At 48.7% G+C, this 22,811-nt stretch overlaps 1 protein-coding gene across 3 annotated transcripts; it reads right to left on the bottom strand.

Annotated features, from left to right (window-relative positions):
* Positions 1 to 12,528: 12,528 nt before the first annotated feature.
* DNPEP (aspartyl aminopeptidase) lies at positions 12,529 to 22,265 on the bottom strand. Of its 3 annotated transcripts, none has more exons than XM_082657845.1 (15): positions 22,199 to 22,265; positions 21,504 to 21,597; positions 21,329 to 21,417; positions 21,120 to 21,233; positions 20,810 to 20,935; positions 20,462 to 20,592; positions 20,092 to 20,167; positions 19,873 to 19,980; positions 19,054 to 19,131; positions 17,985 to 18,068; positions 16,801 to 16,961; positions 16,347 to 16,386; positions 16,120 to 16,221; positions 13,027 to 13,194; positions 12,529 to 12,656 (listed from the first exon to the last, which is right to left on the bottom strand). In XM_082657845.1, exons 1-15 carry the CDS (start codon positions 22,202 to 22,204, stop codon positions 12,606 to 12,608), a joined length of 1,428 nt encoding a protein of 475 aa, XP_082513971.1. In that variant the 5' UTR covers positions 22,205 to 22,265; the 3' UTR covers positions 12,529 to 12,605. The 3 variants fall into 3 exon arrangements, with proteins under 3 accessions (XP_082513971.1, XP_082513973.1, XP_082513972.1); XM_082657847.1 differs by lacking the exon at positions 22,199 to 22,265 and adding an exon at positions 22,061 to 22,172; XM_082657846.1 differs by lacking the exon at positions 22,199 to 22,265 and adding an exon at positions 22,011 to 22,128.
* Positions 22,266 to 22,811: the final 546 nt, after the last annotated feature.

Below are 22,811 nucleotides of genomic sequence, written 5' to 3'. Positions count from 1 at the left end.
AATGGTCATGAAGAACCTAGGGGCAGGACGGGAATAAAGACGCAGACCTACTAGAGAATGGACTTGAGGACACAGGGAGGGGGAAGGGTAAGCTGGGACAAAGTGAGAGAGTGGCATGGACATATATACACTACCAAATGTAAAATAGATAGCTAGTGGGAAGCAGCCACACGGCACAGGGAGATCAGCTCGGTGCTTTGTGACCACCTAGAGGGGTGGGATAGCGAGGGTGGGAGGGAGGGAGACGCAAGAGGGAGGAGATATGGAGATATATGTATATGCATAGCTGATTCACTTTGTTATAAATCAAAAACTAACACACCATTGTAAAGCAATTATACTTCAATAAAGATGAAAAAAAAGGGGAAATAATCTGAATGAACATACCTTCAAAGAAAATATTCAAATGGCTAATATGCACATGAAAAGATGTTAATACCATTAACAGGAAAATGCAAATCAAATCCGTGATGAGATAACACTTCATACCCAGTAGGGTGGCAAGAAGCAAAAAGATAGATAATAACAAGTGCCAGTGAGGAACCTTTACACACTGCTGGTGGGAATGTAAAAGGGTGCAGCTGCTGTGGAAAACAGTCTGGTACTTCATCAAAAGGTTAAACACAGAGTTACCATATAACCCAGCAATTCCACTCCTAAGTATACACACAAGAGAAATGAAAACCTATGTCCACACAAAAACCTCTACATGAATGTTGACAGGAGCATTATTCATAATAGCCAAACAGTGGAAACAACCCAAATGTCCATCAACGGATGAATGGGTAAATAAAATGTGGTATAGCCACATGACGGAATATTATTCATTAATAAAAAGAAATGAACTTCTGACACATGCCACAACATGGATGAACCTTGAAAACATGCTGAGTGAAAAAAGCCAATCACAACAGACTGCATATTGTGTGATTCCGTTTATATGAACTATACGGAACAAGCAAATCCAAAGAGATAGAGAGTAAATTGGTAGTTGCCTAGGGGATGGGGTGTTAGAGGAAGGAATGGGTAGTAACCACTAAAGGTTACGGGTTTCTTTGGGAGGTATGATGAAAATGTTACAAAATTGATTGTAGGGATGGTTGCACAAGCCCATGAATATACTAAACGCTATTTTAAATGGGTGAATTATATCTCAATAAAGTTGTATTAACAAGTCACCAATAAATCGTTTAACAAAAACATCTTTACCCAAACTTATTTTATTGGCTTACTCTTTTAAGTTGATTCATGTTTTTCACCTAAGTAAAATGATTTTAAAAAGAAACTTTGCCACTGTAAATGGAAAACCAGTATCTCTTGACATAGATTGAAGGTGATTATCAAAAACAAAGACAATTAAAAGAGAGAGAGCGAGCGCGCGCGAGCAGCATTGTAAGGTGGGGCTTGGGGAGAGGAGCTGGGCCTTTGAGGCAGAGGTCCCAGGACTTACAGGTAAAGGAGGCGACCCTGGGCACAGTCCCTGCTTTCACCGGTACTGAAACCCTGGGCCAGGCACGGCAGGGTCTTGGTCTGGAGGTGGCTCCCGAAGGGAAGGCCAGGTGGTGACGTCAGGTCCCTAAAGGACCTGACGCCCCTCGGGCCCATCCAGCACTCTTCGAACCCCCAGGCCGCAGGAAGTCCTCTGCCTTGGTCTCCAAGCTCAAGGACCGGCGGAGGATCGGCGGAGGGGGAGGGGCGCGAGCGCAGGGAAGGCTAGGAGTCTTCCCGCATCCTCTGCAGCGCCCTTCCGCAGCCGCGCCTCGGGGCTCAGGTCGCATCGCCCCAACCCGCCTCCCGGGGCTGGAGGGGGAGCCCTGGCCCCTGGCTGGGCCCAGTTCTCATCCCGGGATCGGGACTGGATGCCCGTTTCTCCAGTGGCCTGGTGGCCTGGATCTACGTCCCTTGGCCGACTCAGGGGTCCCCTCCATTCCTCCTGTCGAACCCTCAGTCTCCCCTCGAGCTTGCATTTCTTTGATCCCACTCCATCATCCGCTTTTTAACCCTCTTCTCCAAGAGGCCCTCTTCCTCTCCCCACCGCACAATTTCCCGAGCTTCCGATCTTTGGGCACCTCCCCCGCTCCCCGCAACCCCGCCTCCTGGGTCGCCCCCGCCTTTTCCCAGCGTTTTTCCAGGCGTTGGGGACTAATGGCGTCCCAGCCCCGCCGGCGGCTGTCCTCCGCCACCCCCGCGCGCCCGACACACAGTCTCGCCCCACCGCAGTGGCAGGTGGTACCAAGGCCCCAACCCTGGCTCTTCCCTCTGGGCGTTGGAGTCCTGCTTTTAAGTGTGGGCCCATCCTGAATATAGTTGACCCCCTCTCTAGACTCGCCACTGGACAACACCGCCCCCCATCCTCACCTCCCGCACTCCATACCCCTCTTTATCTCCAAGGATTAAAGGGCGGGGTGATATCATCCGTAATTGCACATCGGTAAACAGCACCTGGGAGTAGTTCTTGAGAAGCAAGGTCCGGTACTTGGTTACAGGTTAAGACAATGTGCTGGGCGGGGGGTGTGGGGCTTAGAGTGCGTAAGATTGCCCAGGGTCAAATCCAAGCACTTGCAGGCAGCTCTTTCACTTCTCCGTGCCCCAGTTCCTCAGCTCTAAAATGAGGATGACAATAGGACCTAGCTCCCAGTGATCTTAGAAGGATTAATTAGTTTAAAACCCGTAAAGCATTTAGAAATAGGACCGGTCTGACATAGTAAGCACTCAACTGACACTGGCCACTACTGTTCCTTGACTCGCCTTTCTGTCACTGTCTCCCCCTAGGAATTGATACGGTTTCTCTCTACAATAATGTTCCTCTGTCAGTCATATTTTTTTTCTAGACCCCATGCCACTGCCCTTGTTCAAACCACCATCATCTTTTACCTGGTACTGGGATTGCATCTCATCTGGTTGCTTAGAGTAACTGACAACTTGAGGTGTGTCCCGGGAGTCTAGCATAGTGTCTGGTATACTGTAGGTGCTCAATGAATGCTTGTTGTTCCACTCTTGCCTCCTTTCTTTTTTTTTTTTTTTGTCTGCGGTACGCGGGCCTCTCACCGCTGCGGCCTCTCCCGCCGCGGAGCACAGGCTCCGGACGCGCAGGCCCAGCGGCCACGGCCCACGGGCCCAGCCGCTCCGCGGCACGCGGGATCCTACCGGACCGGGGCACGAACCCGCGTCCCCCGCATCGGCAGGCAGACTCCCAGCCACTGCGCCACCAGGGAAGCCCTTGCCTCCTTTCTTAATAAACTTTCTAAAATACGACTTGAGACACATCACTCCCGTGTTTAATATTCCTCCGCTGCTTCCCTCTACACTTTCCAGTAAACACTAAACCCTGCAAGGCCCAGCAGGATCTAGGCTTACCTTCCTCTCCAGACATTTCCTTTCTCCTCTTCCTCTCTGTGTTCCAGCCACAACAGCCTCCTTTCCATTCTTTGACCACCTGAGCTCTTCTCACAGGTGACCTCTCCATCCTCCATCCTCTTTGTTTCAATATAAAGTCCACCTTCCCAGAGAAGCCTTTGAATTTTTCTTCTCCCTGTGATTCATTTCATGTCCTTTGACACTAATCACTATTTATAATGACTAATTCCTTTGTTTCCTTGTTGTTTTGTTTATTTTTTCTTCTGTCTCTCCACTGGAGTGTGAGTCCCAAGAGGACAAAGGACATGTCTGTTTCATTGGCCACCATCAGTGTCTAGGTCTAGACCTGAATGCTCAATAATATTTGTTGAATAAATGAAAGAGACTTTGGGTCCAGAGACCTGTATGAAACTTCTCTGCCTTGGTGTTCTCATCTGTTCAATGGGTACCTCATGAGGGTGACGGTGACCATGAATTGAAATGACCCTGTGAAAACAGTCTCATTTTATACCAATACATTGTAAGTCGAATTCTGCTTCACTTCAGCTTCAGCCTCCCTGGGATTCTCAGACCTCAGCCCAAGCCCCACGAGTGGGTGGATGGCCTTGAAACCCAGATGGGCAGGCCTGGTTTGGTAGAGAATCAGGAGCAGAACTCATGAGTCCTGCTTCATAGCTCATCAGGGAAAAGGGGTGAGAGACCCCAGCTTTTCCAGGGCAACAGAGGCTGCCTACCCTGGTGGGGAGAGGGGGCACTCTGAGTCAACCACACCAAAGCAGGACCAAAGCGGGCCTCAGCCTTGGAGGCTCCCAGGAGCTTCCTGTCTGTGGGTCAGTTTGACTGGGAGGCAGTGAGAGAGGCCTGGGCCACTGATACTGTGCCTCTTCTTGGATATCCTGGGGGGAGATACTATCATTGTGTTGAGGTCTGCAAGACCCAGACAACAGCCCTTTGTCAGGGAACAGGGTCTTCCCTCGAGGACATGATCACCCCTGGTGGAATCCCCTGGAAAAAGAAGCAGCTCCTCGGAGATGGATCAGAACTACGCGGGTATCTGGATGTTGAAGAAACCAAAGGCACTTTAAGAGGGGCTTCTCAGGGCACGTGTGTGTTTATATGTGTAAATGTGTGCCATATGCATGGGTGTTTACATGTTTTTATGTATATAGAGGCTTGTGTGTATGTGGGAGGAGGTATTTGTGTATAACTATATGTGTATGTGCCTGTATGTGTGTGCATATGTGTGTGTGCAGTGTATTTGCATTCATTATTTATTGCTCTATTGATGCATAACAAATGACCTCAAAGTAGCTTACAACAATAAACATCTCTCTCACACAGTTTCTGTGAACTGGGAATCTGAGAAAGGATTCGCTGGGTATTTCTGGCTCAGGGTCTCTCATGAAATTACAGTCAGGATGTCAGGGCTGTACTCATCTCAAGACCTGACCAGGGCTGGAAGATCCACTTCCAATGTGACTCACTCACCCTCCTCTTGGCAAGAGGCCTCATTTCCTTGCCAACACAGCCTCACCATATGGCTGCTTGAGTGTCCTCACAACACAGCAGTTGGCTTCCTCCAGAAGGAGTGACTCAAGAGAGAGGGAACAGGCAGAAGCCACCCTGTTTTTATAACCTAGCCTCGGAAGTCAGATACTATCATTTCTGTCCCATTCTATTGGCCACACAGACCAATCCTGATATGCTGTGGGAGAAGACTACACAATGGCACGAATAACAGGAATGAAGGATCATTGGAAGATGGGTACCGCATGCAGTATATGCATGTGGGATTGTGTGTGGGGTTGTAAGTGTTTGTGCATGTATATATGTGTGTGTTTGTGTGTATATGTGGGTTTGTATGTATGTAAGTTTTGTGTGTATATGGATGGATGACTATGTTTGGATATGTTTCATGGTATGTATATTTATTTGTGTATGTGTGTGCCTATGAGTATACGTTGTGCATGGGTGTGCATGTGGTTGTGTACGTGAAGTTGTGTATGTGTATGTCTGTGTGTATATGTGTGTACCTGTGTATGTGTTATGTTCATGTGTGTGAGGTATGTGTGTGTGTAGGTACATGAATGTGTGCATGTACATTTTTGTGTATGAATGTGTGCTGGTGCCCACATGCAAGAGTAGAAATGTCCCCTCCGTGGAGGAAAGCAGGAGCCAGGAGTAGGGACACTCAGGGGAGGAGTGCCTTTTACTACTGAGACAGTACATGGACCATAGGGATCTAGAGCCCGGAGAACAAGCTTTTGCTCACATCCAGAGTGTGCAGATTCACGGTCCTCTCTGCATTTGGCTCCCCTCTGTCAAGGCTTTCTTTTTGGTTCATTTTTGTTTGAACATTTCAGTCTTGCCTGAGCTGTGCCCTAAGGGAGCAAAGGAAGAGCTGTCTCTATTCCCTGGAAGCTGAGTTCAGTGGAGAGCAGCGCCTTCTGGGGGAAACCAAGGGAGAAGGGCCAGGGCAAGGAGGTTTCCCTGAAGAGACCAATTGACTGTCTCATCTGTTCTATGCCCAGGGCTGATCCTGAGCTTCTGGGGTTGATTAGGCAAGAAGGGGGCATTTCATTACTTCTAATAATGGAATCATATTAGAAGCAACTCCTCTCTTCTTTTAATTTAAAATGTTCCTGGTGCTAACTTTTGTGTTTAGAGGACTTTGTGCTATTTTCTTTTCCCCTCTTTAAAAAAGTATTTTTACCTTATGATTGTGAAAAGTAATACAGATAAAGTGGATAAAATATAAAGGTGCAGCTCAACAGATTATTAGAGCGTGAGTGACCATGGCATAATCTCCAGGTAACAGAACATTGTCAATACCCCAGAAACATCTCCTTGTCCCGTCCAGATTATAACCCTCCCTCTTCCGTCCTTACTCCCCAAGTTAATAATTGGTAGGGTTCCAATTTCATTTTTCCATATGGACATCCAATTTTCAAAGCACAATTTATTGAAAAGACCCATCTGAATTGCCGCTTTTTATCACAAATCACGTATCAGATATTCAGTTGTCTCTACTGGTTTTATTGGTCAGTCTACTCTTGAACCAACAATATGCTGTCTTAATGACTACAGCTTTGCAAGAAGCTTTGATAACTGGTAAGGCAGCCATCTTCTTCAAAGATGTCTTAGCTATTTCCATATAGTATATTATATATATTGTAGAATCAGCTTGTCAACTCACACAGAAGAAGAAAAGCAAGGAGGAGGAGGAGAACCCATGACATTTTTATTAGGGTTGCAGTGAATCTGTATATCAATTTGGAGGATAACTTATATTTTTACAATATTGAGTTCCACATCCACAAATGGTTTGCACCTTATTTAATTTTCTCTTTAGAGATCCTGCATATTTTTTATATTTATGTGTAGATACTTGATTTGTATGCTCTGTAGAAGTAATCCTTTGAAAATCTCATTTTATAGCCATTTACGGCTGGTATATAGAAATAGAATTGATTTTGTACATTGAGTTTTCAGCCAGCTATCTTGATAAACTCTCTTATTAATTCAAATAATAGATCTTTTGGATTTTTCTATATAACACATCATATCGAAAGGAAGTTTATGCCTCCCTTTTCAGCCCTTCTATCTTTTATTCCTTTTCTCACTTTATTACCTTGTTAAGGACCTACAGTACAGTGTTGAATAGAAATAGAATAGCAGCCATCCTTGCCTTATCTCAAAAGAATTCTAACTTAATTTAGCTTTCCCCAGAAGCAGACCCTAGACGAGAATCTGAGGGCAGGGAGTTTATTTGGGAGGTGAAGGAGAACACTGGTAGGGGTGAAACGAGGAAGAGAGGGTGGCCGATAAATGGGGTGTGTTACCAGGCTTGACACTGGAGCTTAATCTTGGAGAAACTCTGCAAGCCAGTGTAAACTACACACATCAGAGTTATCTCACCCGAGACATGTGAGAGCTGGGGTGTTCACACACAAAATCTTGCCAGTCACCGGTTAGAGCTGCTCTGGGGTAGAGAGCATCAGTTCCCAGCATTTCCAACTGCTGTGTGAGTGGAAAACTAGTCAGGCAGCAAGAGAAAGCCTGTGGGCAAAGAAGTGCTGATATTGGCAGTTGGAAGTGGGACCAAGTACACCGAAGAGGGAAAAGTGAGAGACACAGGTGGGTTACCCGCAGTGTCTTCTATAAAAACCTTCAATATTTTATTTTACTCTGTTGTATTTTATTTTATTTTTTAATGTCCTGTCCTAGGGTTCCAAATGTCCTCTGTTTAATTCAACAGTTTATTATTACAAGTAATAGTTGCAGTCCCCATAGGATATCACCAGCTGCCTAGTTCCAAATCTCTCATGCAGTTCAACAGAAGAAAGAAGGAAATAAAAATACTCATTACTGGGATTTCCCTGGTGGTCCAGTGGGTAAGACTCTGTGCTCCCAATGCAGGGGACCTGGGTTCGATCCCTGGTTGGGGAACTAGATCGCACATGCATGCCACAACTAATAGTATGCATGCTGCAACTAAAAAAAAAAAAAAAAAAAGGATCCCGTGTGCCACAAGAAGATCCCACATGCCTCAACCAAGACCTGGCACAACCTAAATAAACAAATATTTTTTAAAAAATCTCATTATTCATGCTTACAGCGTAATTAGGAGACAGAAAATACTACAGACTTTGGTGGTAAAGTGCTACCACCTGGTCTCTGCTGTTCTGAAATCCCATTATATCCACATCAACACTAGGGAACTCCGTGCCGAAGCAGCCTTCCCTCCCCTCCCGTCAACCCTGCCTGCAAAGGACAGCTCACCACTGCCTTCCTCAGCCAGGGAGAGGCTTGGTAATTATGATACAACAGCATGTGCTCTTTATCACCAACACACTTAGCACTAACAAATATATACAACTGCAGGTACTTCGAAAAAAATCCACCATATCGGCAAACTACTAGCTAACTTAAGAGAAAAAAGGAGAAAGAACAAACACAAGAAAGAGAAGGAAGGGCTTCCCTGGTGGTGCAGTGGTTGAGAGTCCACCTGCCGATGCAGGGGACACGGGTTCGTGCCCCGGTCCAGGAAGATCCCACATGCCGCGGAGCGGCTGGGCCCGTGAGCCATGGCCGCTGAGCCTGCGCGTCCGGAGCCTGTGCTCCACAACGGGAGAGGAGGCCACAGCAGTGAGAGGCCCGCATACCGTAAAAAAAAAAAAAAAAAAAAAAAAAAAAAAAGAGAAGGAAGAGGAGGAGGAGGAAGAAAAAGAGAAAGAAAAAAGGGAGAAAAAATAGAGAGTGGGGAGAGAGAGAGAAGAGAGAAATTATAGGGAGAAATTATTAACCAGCGGGGGACAATGAATAATAACAGAGTGCTTTAGAGAACTGTGCAAATAAATGTGAACACTGAGATAACATGACTAATTTCTAAAAACATAAAATTTACAAAAATTGATGCCATTAGAGGTAGAAAGCTTAAGTACACCAATTCCCACACAACAAAAAGAGAAAGTTATGAAAGAACTTTTCCACAAAGCAGCATCAAGTCCATATGGTTTTGCAGAGGAAATCTACAAATTTTCAAAAGTCAGATAATCCTAATGCTATTTAAATTGTTCAAAGCATACATAAATAAATTAATAAAACCAGGAAAACTTACAAATTATTTTTATGAAGCAAGAGTCACATTAATACCTAAACCTGATAACACACCAACAAACCCTGCAAATCAATCTTATTTATGAATATACACGCAAAAATCCCAAATAAAGTGAAATAAAATGTTGTCAAACACAATTAATGACCCATTAAAAAATAATATGAAGTGACCAAATGGGACTCGTTCTGGGAATAGAAGTATGGCTTGATATTACAAAAAATCATCAGCATAATTCTCTATGTTAATAGTTCTAAGAAGAAACAATCAGATGATTATGTACCAGACACAAAAAGCACATGCTGCATGATTCCATTTATATAAAATTCCAAAAAATGCAAACTAATCTATGGTGACAGAAAGCAGATCACTGGTTGCCTGGAGCCCAGGGGTGGAGAGATTGATTGATTGCACAGGGAGTACAAGGAAACTTTTGGGGGGTGATGGAAATGTTCTATACCTTGATTGTAGACATGGTTTCTCAGGTGTACATATCTGTGAAAATTCATAGAATTGTATACTTTAAATGGGCGCAGTTTCTTGTATGTAAATTATGCCTCAATAAAGTTGAAAAATATTTTAAAAATCAATAGCCTTTACTAGCTACACACTGGGGGACAACATCTGTGACGCACATACCTAACAAAGGACTTGGATTCTGAATATATATGTACAAACATTCAGAATATAAGTTCTGAGTGTGTATATTCAATATATGAATCAGTAAGAATAGGATAAACAATTCAATGTAAATTGGCAAAATATTTGAATAGCAACTTCACAGGAGGACATCCAAATGGCCAATAAGCTCATGAAAAAGTGCTCAATATTACTTATCACAAAAATGCAAATTAAAATCCAATGAATAGTCTTCTCACCTCACACTGGTCAGAATGGCCATCATCAAAAAATCTACAAACAGTAAATGCTGAGAGGGTGTGGAGAAAAGGGAACCCTCTTGCACTGTTGGTGGGAATGTAAATTGATACAGCCACTATGGAGAACAGTATGGAGTTTCCTTAAAAAACTAAAAATAGAACTACCATATGACCCAGCAATCCCACTACTGGGTATATATCCTGAGAAAACCATAACTCAAAAAGACACATGTACCACAATGTTCATTGCAGCACTATTTACAATAGCCAGGACATGGAAGCAACCTAAGTGTCCATCAACAGATGAATGGATAAAGAAGATGTGGCACATATATACAATGGAATATTACTCAGCCATAAAAAGAAATGAAATTGAGTTATTTGTAGTGAGATGGATGGACCTAGAGTCTGTCATACAGAGTGAAGTTAAGTCAGACAGAGAAAAACAAATACTGTATGCTAACACATATATATGGAATACTAAAAAAAAAAATGGTTCTGAAGAACCTAGGGGCAGGACAGGAATAAAGATGCAGACGTAGAGAATGGACTTGAGGACACGGGGAGGGGGAAGGGTAAGCTGGGAAGGAGTGAAAGAGTAGCACTGACATATATACACTACCAAATGTAAAACAGATAGTTAGTGGAAAGCAGCTGCATAGCACAGGGAGATCAGCTCAGTGCTTTGTGACTACCTAGAGGGGTGGGATAGGGAGGGTGGGAGGGAGGTGCAAGAGGGAGGGGACATGGGGATATATGTTTACATATAACTAATTCACTTTGTTATACAGCAGAAACTAACACAAAATTGTAAAGCAATTATACTCCAATAAAGATGTTAAAAAAAATCCAATGAGTTACCACTACACACCCAACAGAATGGCTAAAATTAAAGAGACCGACAATACCAAGTGTGGGTGAGGGTGTAGAGCAAATGGAACTCTCATACATTTCTGGTGGGTGTGTAAAATGGCATAGCCACTTTGTAAAATTGTTTGGCAGTTTCTCATAAAAACAAGCATGCATCTACCCTATAACCCACCAATTCTACTCCTAGGTATATATCCAAGAGTAATGAGTATTTGTCCACAAATATATAAGAATGTGCATAAGAGCTTTCCTCATCATAGCCAAACAGTGGGAGCAACCCAAATACCATCAGTAAGAGAATGGATAAGGAAACCATGGTATATAAAGGAATAATATTAAGCAATGAAATGAAAAAAAAAAAACTATTTCCACATGCAAGCACATAGATAAATCTCAAAAACACTATGTTGATCAAAAGAAGCCAGACAAGTTGAAAAAAAAAAAAAAAGGAATCCGAGAATCTGGACCAAAAAAGAGTATATATGGTTCCATATGTGAAATTTGTGGAATGCAAAAACAGACAAATCTATAGCAATGTTTTGTCAACCTTCTGTATCCTTTTGTTTTAGGTGTGTCTCTTGTAAACAGCTATAGTTTTTTATCGAGTCTGACAATCTTTGTATTTTAACTAAAATAGTCCACTTATTTTTTAAGTAACAACTTTGAGATATAATTAGTCCACTTATTAATGTTATAACTAGAGATATTTGGGTTTCAGTCTACCACCTTAAGTGATTTCAATTGCTTCACCTCTTCTTTTTTTTCTCATTTCTCCTTCTTTTGGATTGAATTTTTAAAATTTGTTCCCACATTTTTACTATAAGAATGTTCAAACAGGGCTTCCCTGGTGGCACAGTGGTTGAGAGTCCGCCTGCTGATGCAGGGGACAGGGGTTCGTGACCCGGTCTGGGAGGATCCCACATGCCGCGGAGCGGCTGGGCCCGTGGGCCATGACCGCTGAGCCTGCGCGTCCAGAGCCTGTGCTCCGCAACGGGAGAGGCCACAGCAGTGAGGGGCCCACGTACCGTAAAAAAAAAAAATTGTGCTAACTGGTGTCTTTCCAAATTTTTGGATATCAATATGAAAATTAATTTTTATATAAATATGACCATTTAAGTTTTTAAAAACAATATGATGCATAAAACAATAATATTGCTTGTGGGATTTAAAATATATATGATTAAACTGTATGACCACAATAGCACAAAACTCAGGAGAGATAACCCGGTTAAAGTGTACTAAGTTTCTTGTAATGTCCAGGAAGAGAGTGAAGGAATCAATCAATACTATCCATTGACTTTTCCTATTTTGATTTTTTTCAGTGATAATTGTTTCTTGGTAATGGTTAACATAAGTAACACCAGTGGCTGCTAAGTGAAGTGGATGATGCAGGGCGATGCTGAAGGCCGGACTGTGTCCTTCTTTTGGCAGCGCCTGGGAAAGATGGGGAGGGACTGGGGGAGGGAAACAGCCTGGGCTGCACAGGGAGGCTCTGGGGGCATCTAATGTTGAGCACCCAGACCTCAGAGGGCTGAGCTGGGCTCCTGAACTACTCTGGGATGGGAAGGACTGGGGATGGCAGAAGTGACCTTCCCATAGTGAACCTACCATCTCCACCCACTCAGGCATGAGCTTAAAAAAGAGAAAAGAGATTTGAAGTCAGGCCTCCATCAGCTCCCAGGATTTGCAGGCTCCTCTACCTGTACCCCAGCTGCCCGGTCTGTTCTGGTTCCAGAGGTTTAAGCCGGCTGAACGCCCACGCCTCCAATCTCCAAAGAAGCACAACAGAATGAGTTTGAGTGAAAAATCCACTTTAATAATCCAGCTTCAGCTCAGCTGAGAACTTCCCGTCTCAAGTGCAAGAGAAGTCTTTCCAAGAGGCCTCAATCCACTAGGAGGTTACGGCTCAGAGAAGGGAAAAGCTCAAAGAAGCCCTAAAATAGAAGGTAACATGGAATTTGAGATTAGTGGAGACCAGATGGGGGTGCCCCACTGCTCACCGTCCACCAACATGGCCCCAGCTAGAGAGGAAGGCATAGCTGCCTCACGCACACTTGACAACTGCCCCAGGCTTCCCATCCCTGATCCCCTCTCTGGCATTTCATTATCCTCTGGGGGCTGATCAGGGCCCCTGTGCCTTGAGAAGAATGGGGACCCTTCTTTTCCTACATGGTAGCACCAAGACAACCAGCCCCATGACGTAGGCCAGCCACTCAGTGACGGTGACGTTGCCCCAGCAATCAATCCAGGCACTAGATGGGGAAGGAGCCCAGTTGCTACGGTGACGGGTGGGGTGGGAGTCACCTTGAAGAGAGTGAGGGTCTGGAGTACTCCCGTGGTACAGGCTGTCTCCCGGATGGAGTGCATGGCCAGTTGGGGGCTGCCTAAATCCAGCACCCGCAGCCCCAGTCGAGAAGCCAAGATAGGTCCAATGGTGGTTCCGCAGGGAGAGTCATTCCGGACCATGAGATCCTGGGGAGGGGAGGAGAGGTTCATGAGCAACATGAGGTGTGTGTTTATTAAGGCCCAGGAGGAAGTCACCTTAGAACTGCAGGGCTGCAAGGGGTCTGGTACATCGTCCACTTCGACCAGCTCGGAGGGTGAATGTGACCAGCACAAAATCACAAAGCCAACACTAAACGGCAGGCCCAAAGGACAGTAGATTCTGAACTGGTCCCATTCTCTGCATCTGCATTACCACCACCCTAGGCCAGCTACCATCACATTGCCTCCCATGTAATCCATTCCCCACATGGTGGGCAGAGGGATTTGAAAAATATGTGTATCCTGTATGCCACCTTGTTCCTTAACATGCACCCCTCCCTACCCACACACAAAGAAAAATCACTCAACAATCTTAGTGGTTTTAAAAATATGGCTATTGGCATTTTTAAACTATTTTATTTGTATTCTGGTAAAAAAGTAAATAAGAAAATCATCATATGATGTTAGACATCAAGATTTTCCACATAAGGGAAAAGAGAATTACAAAACCAAATAGAGTAATAACTATTCTTTCTTAAAAAATGAGAATCACAGTATTAACTCACCTTTTTTAAAATACATATATTTTTTCCTAGCCATGTCCATAGAAATGGCTCCAAAGCACTTCCCCGCCCCCAATAACAATGAACACTTATGGTGCCAGACTTTGGTCTCTAACATCAGTGTCCATCAAAAGCTACCAAGTCTGGGGAGAGAAATGAACAAGATGAGCCTGCGATTTCTTATTGTGCCAGAAAGCAAGACAACTTTCCAGAGTCATGACAAAGGCCACAGGAGTTATGTTGAAAGGGCTCCCACTGGTCAAAGTCATGATAATTTGAGCATGAAATAACATGATTACAGTGGACCAGGTTCACACTGAACCAACGAAACTGAACCACTGAAAATCTATGATTCTACATAATGATCATCAAAAAAGGAAAAGAAAAGAAAAACTCCTCGTGTTTGCCAGCATTTGAGGCAGGCATTAAAACACCTCACCTTGAAAAGTGGTTATTTAAGGGAAAGAATAACATTTGTCCTGTCTTTCCAGGAGGAACCATACTTTACAATAACCAAATGGCCCTCTTGATGGGGGAAAGTTCTACTTCACAGAAGAATGACAGCTAATAAACGTAAAAGGAGTAAAAGAATGGGGGGGGGAATTTTTCAGTAAACTCTAATGAAATTATGGATTTAGGCAAAGATTATCAATTGGTGTTAAAACCAGACACCTTTCTGGTTGATGGGGAACTCATCACTTGCACAGGTTTACTATCCAATCAAAAGAGGAAAACCTCCAGATGGTGGAGGGATTTGGGGGGCACGCCCCCAAATCCAGTGATCAATCTTATTATCGCTAAGAGTGAATCACCAGATAATATGTGGATGACACAACAGGAAGAACACACCAGTCACGATGTCTTCTGGACAAAAATGTTTAACTTGAATCCACTGACCCTTTAGATATGAATTTTAGATTATAGGAGATACAGGGGCTAGAGGCACAAGCTCAATGATGCCAAGAGGAAGCAAATCCAGGAAGGAAATTATAAGGGAAGACCAGCCTGGTTTCTTCAACAAGTCAATGTTACTTAAAGAAAAAGAGAAAAAGAAAAAGGAGGCGGTGCAGCTGTGCTAGATTAGCAACCAGATATAACTTGTGGTCCTGAACTGGAAACTAAAGTGGGACAAACAACTGTAAAGAAAGTTTTGGGGAAAACTGGGGAGAATTGAAAATGATCTGTACATTAAATGAGATATATATTTACTGAAACAAAAATTCACTGAAATGGAAACGTGGAGAACACTCAGTGAAAAAATAAAGCAAAAGATATATCTAAAATGATTTCATTTTTTTAAAAAACGTGTGTTAAGTATATACATAGAAAAAAATCTGGAAGAATATACACAAATCTCTGGGGATTGTTTTATTTTCTCATTTCCACTTATATTTTCTAAAGTATACATGTCCTGCTTCTGCTGTAAGCCATTAAAGAAAAATCCCCTAACATCTTCCTACTGCCTTAGAAGAAAATCCAAACACCCTTCCACAGCCTAGAAGGCCCTGCATGACTGGCCTGGGCAGGCTTCTCCCCCGTCTCCCTGCTGCTCTCACCCTGGCTCCACCACTCTGGCTCTGGCTCCCCCTCGTAGACCAAGCTCACTCCTGCGCCCCTGGGAGCTTCTGCCCTTGTTCCCTCTGGCAGGGATGCTATTCACTTCTAGCTGCCTTGTTCTCAATACTTAGGTCTCAGCTCAAGTGTCACCTCCTCAGAGAGGCCTTCCTGAGAATGGAACGACTCAGCTCTACAAGGGGGGCGTGGCCCTGTGCAGCAGAGAGAGCCCTAGGCTGGGGATCATTGCAGGGTCCTAGTCCTGACGCACCAGGACCCGCCTGCTATGTTTGTCACTGGAGCACCTGAGCCCCAGTCCCTGATATATGTATTATCCTAACACGTGTATTATATATTGTTTATCTCCCTATCTTGTTCTCTTCGACTAGATGTGCCATTGATGATGAGTTCCAGGTTTCTCGGCCCTGAACTTCTCTAATGGAAGCCGCCAAGGTGTGTAAGAGAGACACAGAGGAGCTGGGGGTGCTGGGTAGGGAAGAGGCAGGACTAACCCACTATGTGCCATGAGCACACTGTACCTTGAATTCCATTTTACAGGTGTGAAAACTGGAAATCAAGGCGTATTAGGAGATGAGCCCAAGGTCACAGACCAGCACCATGGCAGAACCAGCACTGATCCCAGCTCTGCCTACATCCAAACTCCAATGCTCCTCACTCTACTGGGACACCCACCCCCCACTAAAGACTATCTACAAGGCTTCCCTCATTGGGGAGCCATCTGCTTGTGCCCCCCCACTCCCTCCATCACCCCTTCCCAGGTAGGGCCCACCCTCACCTGCAGGGGCACCCCGACAATGCTGGCCACCTCTCGGATCAGGGCCTCTGAAACCGCATTTGAGGCGTAGCGTTGCTTGCTGTTCACCTTGATCACAGGGCCCTGGGGAGAGCAAAACCAGGAGTCAAGAGTGAGGCAGAGATGGGTGAGAGGCCCAGAGGGAACAAGATTAGGGCCTGGAACCAGCCAGGCCTCCAAGTCCCCAAGGAGAAGCAGGAGCCCCTCACCTTGTGGAATAAGGGCCGGTGGTTCTCCTCATGCTTGTCCCTGTAAGAGACAGAGAAGGGACGGGGATGGCAAACAGGAGCTGGGCCTGTCAACACCCACCACTCTCCCATAGCAGACATCACTAATGGATCACAGCATTCTTTCCCACCCAGCCTGGCAGGACCTGAGAATCACGCTGAACACAGTGCTCCAGGCAGCCTCCAGCTACAGATGGAGATAGATTTGCAGATAGAACCTATTTGGATTGGTTAGGCAGCCATGACTTTGACCCAGCTGAGCCTTGGAGCAGTCAAAATGAAGTCCCCTCTGGGGACTTCCCCCTCTGGGGGACGTCCTGGCAGAACGAGGAGGAAGGGGAAGGGGAGAGGCCGAGGCCCAGGGCTGAGCCTGAAGGCAGGTCACGCTCGGGTCTCCGGCTGTGTGAGGACTACGTGCCTGGCACGGGAGACTCACAGGTAGTTGGGGTGCACAGCGTGGGCCATGTCTGCGCTGATCATGTAGGACTTGGGGATGGCTTCCTCAAAGGCCGTCAGGCGCTGGGGCGAGGCCGAGATCCGCCGCAGCACCAGCTCCGTCAGCAGTGACTGTGCACCCTGGGCACTCTCCGACCCCACCTGGTGATAGCAGAGGCCTGGCTCTAGGGGTCCGGGCTCGGGGGCTGGAGCTGGAGGCCAGGCAGAGGGGCCCACTACCCAGACTGGCCCAGGACCCCACTGAGTCAGTGGGTGGGGAATGTGGGCTGTTATCAGCACCTTCCCAACCCTGTGCCACCAAAAAGCTGATGGTGAGCTGGGGCCAAATTGATCCTTGGCCACCTCCGGGGCAGAACCAGCACTTTCCAGTCTACTTCCCTTCTTGGTTCCCTTCCTTCTGCCCTGACCCTCACATCTGGGGCTTAGCACGGTGCCCCACCTAACTGGTCAATCTTCTTTCATGCATGTGACAGAGGCTGCTAATTGTCCATGATCCCTTCTATAACAGAACACCCGAGCTGTAGCTGAGCATCGGACCGCCCAGCTAGAGATGACATTCCCAGCTTCCCTTGCAGCTAAACATGGCTATGCCAAGTTCCAGGGAAAGCAGGCAGTGATGAATGCCACCCGTGGGTCATGCCCTTAAAAGGATGGGTGGACACTGTCCCTTTGCCCTTTTCTTCCTTCCTAACTCAGTACAGACATGGTAGCAGAAGCTGGACAGCCACCCTGGACCCTGAGATGGACACCATGTGTTTGGGGTGGCAGAGACCTGTCCTGAACTGCTAACTCTGACCTGTGTGGTTACCTGGAGAGAACTGTGCGGCTGTGTGGGCTCTTCCATGGCATCTAAGCCTGCACCCTACCCCAAGCACACAAGGAGAGGACCCAGCCTGGGCTAAGTCCTGGGGCCACCAGGGTAAAAGGGCAGAGTCCCTGTCCTCGAGTAGCTCACCACACGGCACACAGAGAGACGTGAGAGGTGTGGTCACGCTAAGAGCAGATACGTGCTGATCCAAGGGGACACCGAGCGCTGAGGAAGCACAGGCAGCATCCCACCTGTCTTTGCAGCCTCCAGTACAGCCCTGGCTCGCCGCGGCTGCTGGACACGGCTGGCTATAGAAGACTCTCTGGAGGAGACCCTCCCCAGATCCCCTCACGTACCTCTTCGTTGTCGTACAGGGCAATCATGCGCACGTGAGGATCCGCGGCCAGGGAGGCAGGGGCTGCGCAGGAATCGATCAAGGCCTAGTTTGGGGAGAGAACCAGAGCATCATCCTCCCCACTCCTCCTTCCATAACTCAGCCCACCAGCACCTCGGGGGTTCACACTCGCCTGCCGGCTTCCCACCGTCATGGCTGGAGTGAAGCGGGCTCAGCCTGTCACTGGCCTGCATCTCGCAGGGCGCTGCGTGGTGAGAAGACATGCACGGCCCTTTACAATGGGATGGAGAAACCCCTCTCTGAGTGTTCTCCCCCACGCAAAGGCAGGAGGATGTGTAAGACGGAGGGGAAGGGCTGAGAATCCTGGCAAGTCAGAAGGACCACACAGATCGTGTCAACTAATCGGCCTCAGTGAAGAGACTGAGGTCCAAAGAGGAGACTGTGACTCCGTGAAGGTGACACGAATGGCTGGCTGGCTGCACAAGTGGACATGGGTCCCACGTCTCGCTCTGGTCTCAATTACAGCCCACAGTGTGTCTCCAGGAACAGGATGGGGCACAAAGGAGAGTATGAAAAGGACAGAGGGAGGAACAGGGATGAGACGTGAGAAAGAGAGGGCAGTAACCAGGGTAGAAAGATGGTAGGGAATGTCAAGGTGACCAGGAGGAAGAGAGACCACACCACTGAGATCGCAAGGTTCAAAGACGGCTGGATGGGCTTAAGCCAGGGCTTGGCGGGGAAGGCGAGCAGGGAGCAGAGACAGAAGGATGATATTGCCATGTGGGATTCAAGAGCCTTTCCTATGAAGCAAAGATTAACTTAAAGGAGAAGCAACAGGAGTAGGCTTAGGACAAGACACTGTGATGCCCTAAACAACCTCTCAGCCTTCCCTCTACCTCAGCCCCTGGCCCCAGGCCAGTGCAAGGATGGGGCCAAGAGGAGCGATGCTGACGCTGCAGCGTTTAGGCCCCTCCCCATGGCCCACCCTGCACCAGGGGCCTTCCTATGACCCATAGGGCTTGAGGCGGTCCCCCCGCCCCAGTGCTCCTGGGGGTGCCCCGGCTCCTCACCTGCAGGGCACAGAAGCAGCTGTGCAGATTATCCAGCCGAGGGGCAAAGATGAACTCCTCATAGGCACCACCCAGGACCTAGAAAGACAGGACAGCCATCCTGACCTTCATCCCCTCCGCCGGACTCACCCTCTTCTCCCAGCCCCAAAGGGCCTGTACTCGAGTGAGTCTCCTTGGTTCCTTGTGCAACCTCTCCCAGCCCCTGGCCTAGACCAAGCATTAGGAGCCCGCTGTGCAGAGCTGAGCAGAGAATGGAGAAGTGCCGGGCTGGAGCTGAGGGATGGGAGGGTGGAGGCCCGTAGTTCGTGACCAGTTCCTGTGGGACAGGAAAAGGGAGGGACTGAACAAGAAAAGAAGACGGAAAACCAAGGAAATAAACAGAGGAGACCAGATGAGAAACAGAAGCAGCGTATGTTCAAACAAGGCCGAGCGTCCAAAGACACAGCAATCTCCTACTGTCGGCAACTGGGAGAGACACAAGGACTGGCTCCAGGAAGAGGAGGGCCACATCCAGGCCTCTTGTCCTCAGAGGTCTGGAACCAGCACAGGTCAAAGTGGACAGGGACCCCTGTAGCAGAAACTCCTGGGGAATCTGTGGAAAGCTGATGCCCAAACCTCACTCTACAGTCAAGTAGGTAAGTCTGAAGTGGGAAACCTGCCCTTTTTGAGACCCGCTGCCCTGGAAGCAGAGCGGGGTGGTGTCTACTGGGAAAACAGGGGTGAGAGTAATTGGGGGACTGGCAGAGGTGACGAGCGCTTGAGGGGACATGCTGGGATCCCAGAGGTCCCCACCCACGAGTTCCTGCAGCTGCTCCTCACCGCAGGCTGAGTGTCCGCAAGACACAGCTCCATCTCCAAGATGTCCTCGGGGCTCAGCCCCAGATGGGCACAGAGGAGGGACATGAGCACTGAGTGGTGCCGGTCATCCTGCAGGGCAGAAGGATGCTGGGAGGAGGGTCCGCTCCCCCCTCTCTCCCCTTCTCAGAGGCCAGTCTCTTCCCCCCTGCTCACCCCTTCCCATGGGCAGGAGGCTCTTACTACAGCACTGAGAGGGCCTGGCTCAGGAGTCCCCTTCTCCAGCTCTTCCTGGACGGCTGTAGCAAGAATGGGAACCCTGTGGGGAGACACGGAGGGGGTGTGTGTGGGGAGGACCGGAGGACACAGCAGGGCAGGACACTCCTGGGCTCAGGCATCCCCTGATGGGGAACTGCCCTGGTCCTTCAATTCCCAGCTCGCTCCCCATATGGCAGGGCTGTGAGGGCCCTTGGACATCAGCTGGGTCCCAAGAGTAGAGCCTGACAGTGGCCACCGTTAGGTAGTGGTCTCCCAGGTCCCAGAGAGGCCCCTTCCATCACCTGGTGCCACACCCTACCCCTCCCAGTCACCACAGCCTCCACTCCAGTCTCACAAGTGCATCTCCATGTTGGGGCCAAAGTTCTCATTGACATTTCGCTGCAGATGGATGGCCAGGTGCGGGATGCGAAGAATGGGCTGGTCCACGTGCACCAGCCGCTGCTCCAGCCGGCCTGAGGTAGGGCACTGTGGCCAAACAGGCGGGTCAGCCCAGGGTGCCCTCCCCCAACTGCGGCTGGTTAAATCCCCCACTTCACCCAGCCTAACCAAGGTGGTCCTCTGACCTGGACTGCCCCTACCCCCCTTTCCCGGGGTGCTCTCCACAGGTTCCCTGCAGGAAAGTGACAGTTAATCTTCAGGCAGCTGAAGCTGAGAGCCTCCCAGATCCAACCCCAGTTCCCACCTTGACAATGACACGTCCAGCCAAGGTCAGGTCACGGTCAAACCAGGTGCTCCAGATTCCACCACCATAGGTCTCCACACCAACCTGCTGGAAGCCCACCTGGCTGCGGCGAGACCGCCGTTTCACCTGGGTGGGATGATGGGGAATAAGAATTCAGCGAAGGCCACCCGACACGATTTGGAGATGAGACAGACAACTGACAAGCTAAGTGACAGAGAAGGGCCCCAAGTGTGGAGGAAGGGGGTGACAAGTCTTCCTCCCTGCTCACCCCCTGATGCCTCCCCTCCCCAGCACAGCCCCAGTTCCTTACCCGGAGGCAGGGGCTGTCCGTGTGGGCCCCAATGAGGCTGAAACCGTTGCCAGGAACATACTGGCCACCCACAGCAAATGCGATGATGGTAGAGGAGTTCCTGGTCAGGAAGTACTGGGGTGGCGGTTTTGAGTTGGATTAGCCAGCCAGCTGGCGCAGGACTTCGAGCCCCAGCCTAGGTTCCTGCTTCTCCCACCCCACCCTGGTACCTTGCTCTCGGGCTTAATATCCCAGCTCTCCGTCTCCTTGAGTTCATGGAAGCCAGCCTGGAGGAGGCGGTTGCGGCACTCGGCCACAGCTGTAGGGAAAGAACCCTCTCACAGCGATGGAAGCCGGTAGGAGGCACACCGGCCCCCACCTGCCTCGGCTGCCCTGGTCACTCACCGTGGAAAGGAGAGGGGCTCCGGTTCACGAACTTGATAAGTTCCCGGGCCGCTGCTTGCACCGCCTCCTTGCGGGCCCTGCCGCTCATGGCCACCTAGCGGAGGGGGCGCTCAGATCCCTACGAGGTCTAGGACCCCTGATCTATCTAAGCTTCGGGAACTCTCCCAGCCAACCCCCACGAAGTGACCGCTCCAAGGCTCAGACCTCTGCTTCCGTCCCTTTCCTCACCGAGGGACGCAGATGCCGGGCCTCCAGCCAACCAACCAACCCCCAAAGTACCACAACCCGCGCTGCGCTCCCCGCCCAGCTCGTCCCGGACGGCGCGCCCCCGAATCCGAGCTTCAGCCCAGCCCCCCCAAGTCCCGCCCCAAGTGCCCGACCGGCTGGAAACCCCGGTCAGTTCCCAAACTCCGAGCTCGCAATCGGGCCCCTAACTCTGGGCCGGCCTGTACCGAGCGCGCGATCCCATCCAGGAACCAAAGCCCTGTTCTCTAGGGAACACCCCACCTCGGTGTCTCGCAGGCCACCCTTTAACAACCCCAGGAAGGTAAGGTCACCCGGGGCCGGACTTTCGGTTTCGTTTAGGGTCGGGCGGAACCCCCACGTCAGCAAGCGCGCTTCTGAGCTTGGGCCCGAGCGTGCGCCTGGCCGGGTCTGCGATCGAAGTTCGTGCGGGGCGAGCGGTGGCCACCTACCTGCATGGCCTTACGCGTGGGCCTGAGTCCGCTCGCACGGCCCGCCCCCACTCCCGCTGCCCTCCCCGTCCCGCCCCGCCCCCGCCGCTCGCCCCGCCCGCCCCGCCCTCTCCACGGTGGTAGCGGGCGCCCTCTGCCGACCGGGAGGTGCTAGGACAGCCGGGAACCGCCAGCCCCCGCCCCTCCCCCGGGTCAGGGAGTCCAGGTAAAAAAGTCCCTGCTAGCTCACCTGGGCCGAAGGGTGCTGTACAAAGTGCTCTCTCTCTCCACAGGCACCCTGGTGATAATAAAAGCAACGTGGCTAATGTTCATGGAGGGTTCACAATAAGCTTTATGATAAAGCTTAATGTGCTAGCTTAATCTTCACCACTGCCCTATCAACTTTATATCTTTACTGTCCCCATTTTATACGTGACCAAACCGAAATATAGAGACGAGTAACCTGTCCAAGGTGGTAAGTGGCAGAGGTGGGGTTTGGACTCAATTAATTTGATTCCCGGGGCCTGGAATAACCCATTTTCAGACCTTCACTGGGCTTTTTTCTTGGTAAACGTTACGTTACATGGGAGGTCCCTAAGCAACAGAGAAATTAATGGCTTGTCCAAGATCACAT

The sequence above is a fragment of the Grampus griseus genome (assembly GCF_964374135.1).
Source record: "Grampus griseus genome assembly, chromosome: 7".
Lineage (NCBI taxonomy): Eukaryota > Metazoa > Chordata > Mammalia > Artiodactyla > Delphinidae > Grampus > Grampus griseus.
This window is presented reverse-complemented; position numbering and strand designations above follow the sequence as displayed.

Coding starts and splice junctions, on each gene's coding strand:
- DNPEP (XM_082657845.1), bottom strand. Junction 21,234..21,328: donor ATATTAAGCCCGAGAGCAAG/GTACCAGGGTGG, acceptor CCGCCACCCCAG/TACTTCCTGACCAGGAACTC. Junction 16,387..16,800: donor GCTGTGCACCCCAACTACCT/GTGAGTCTCCCG, acceptor TGTCTCTTACAG/GGACAAGCATGAGGAGAACC.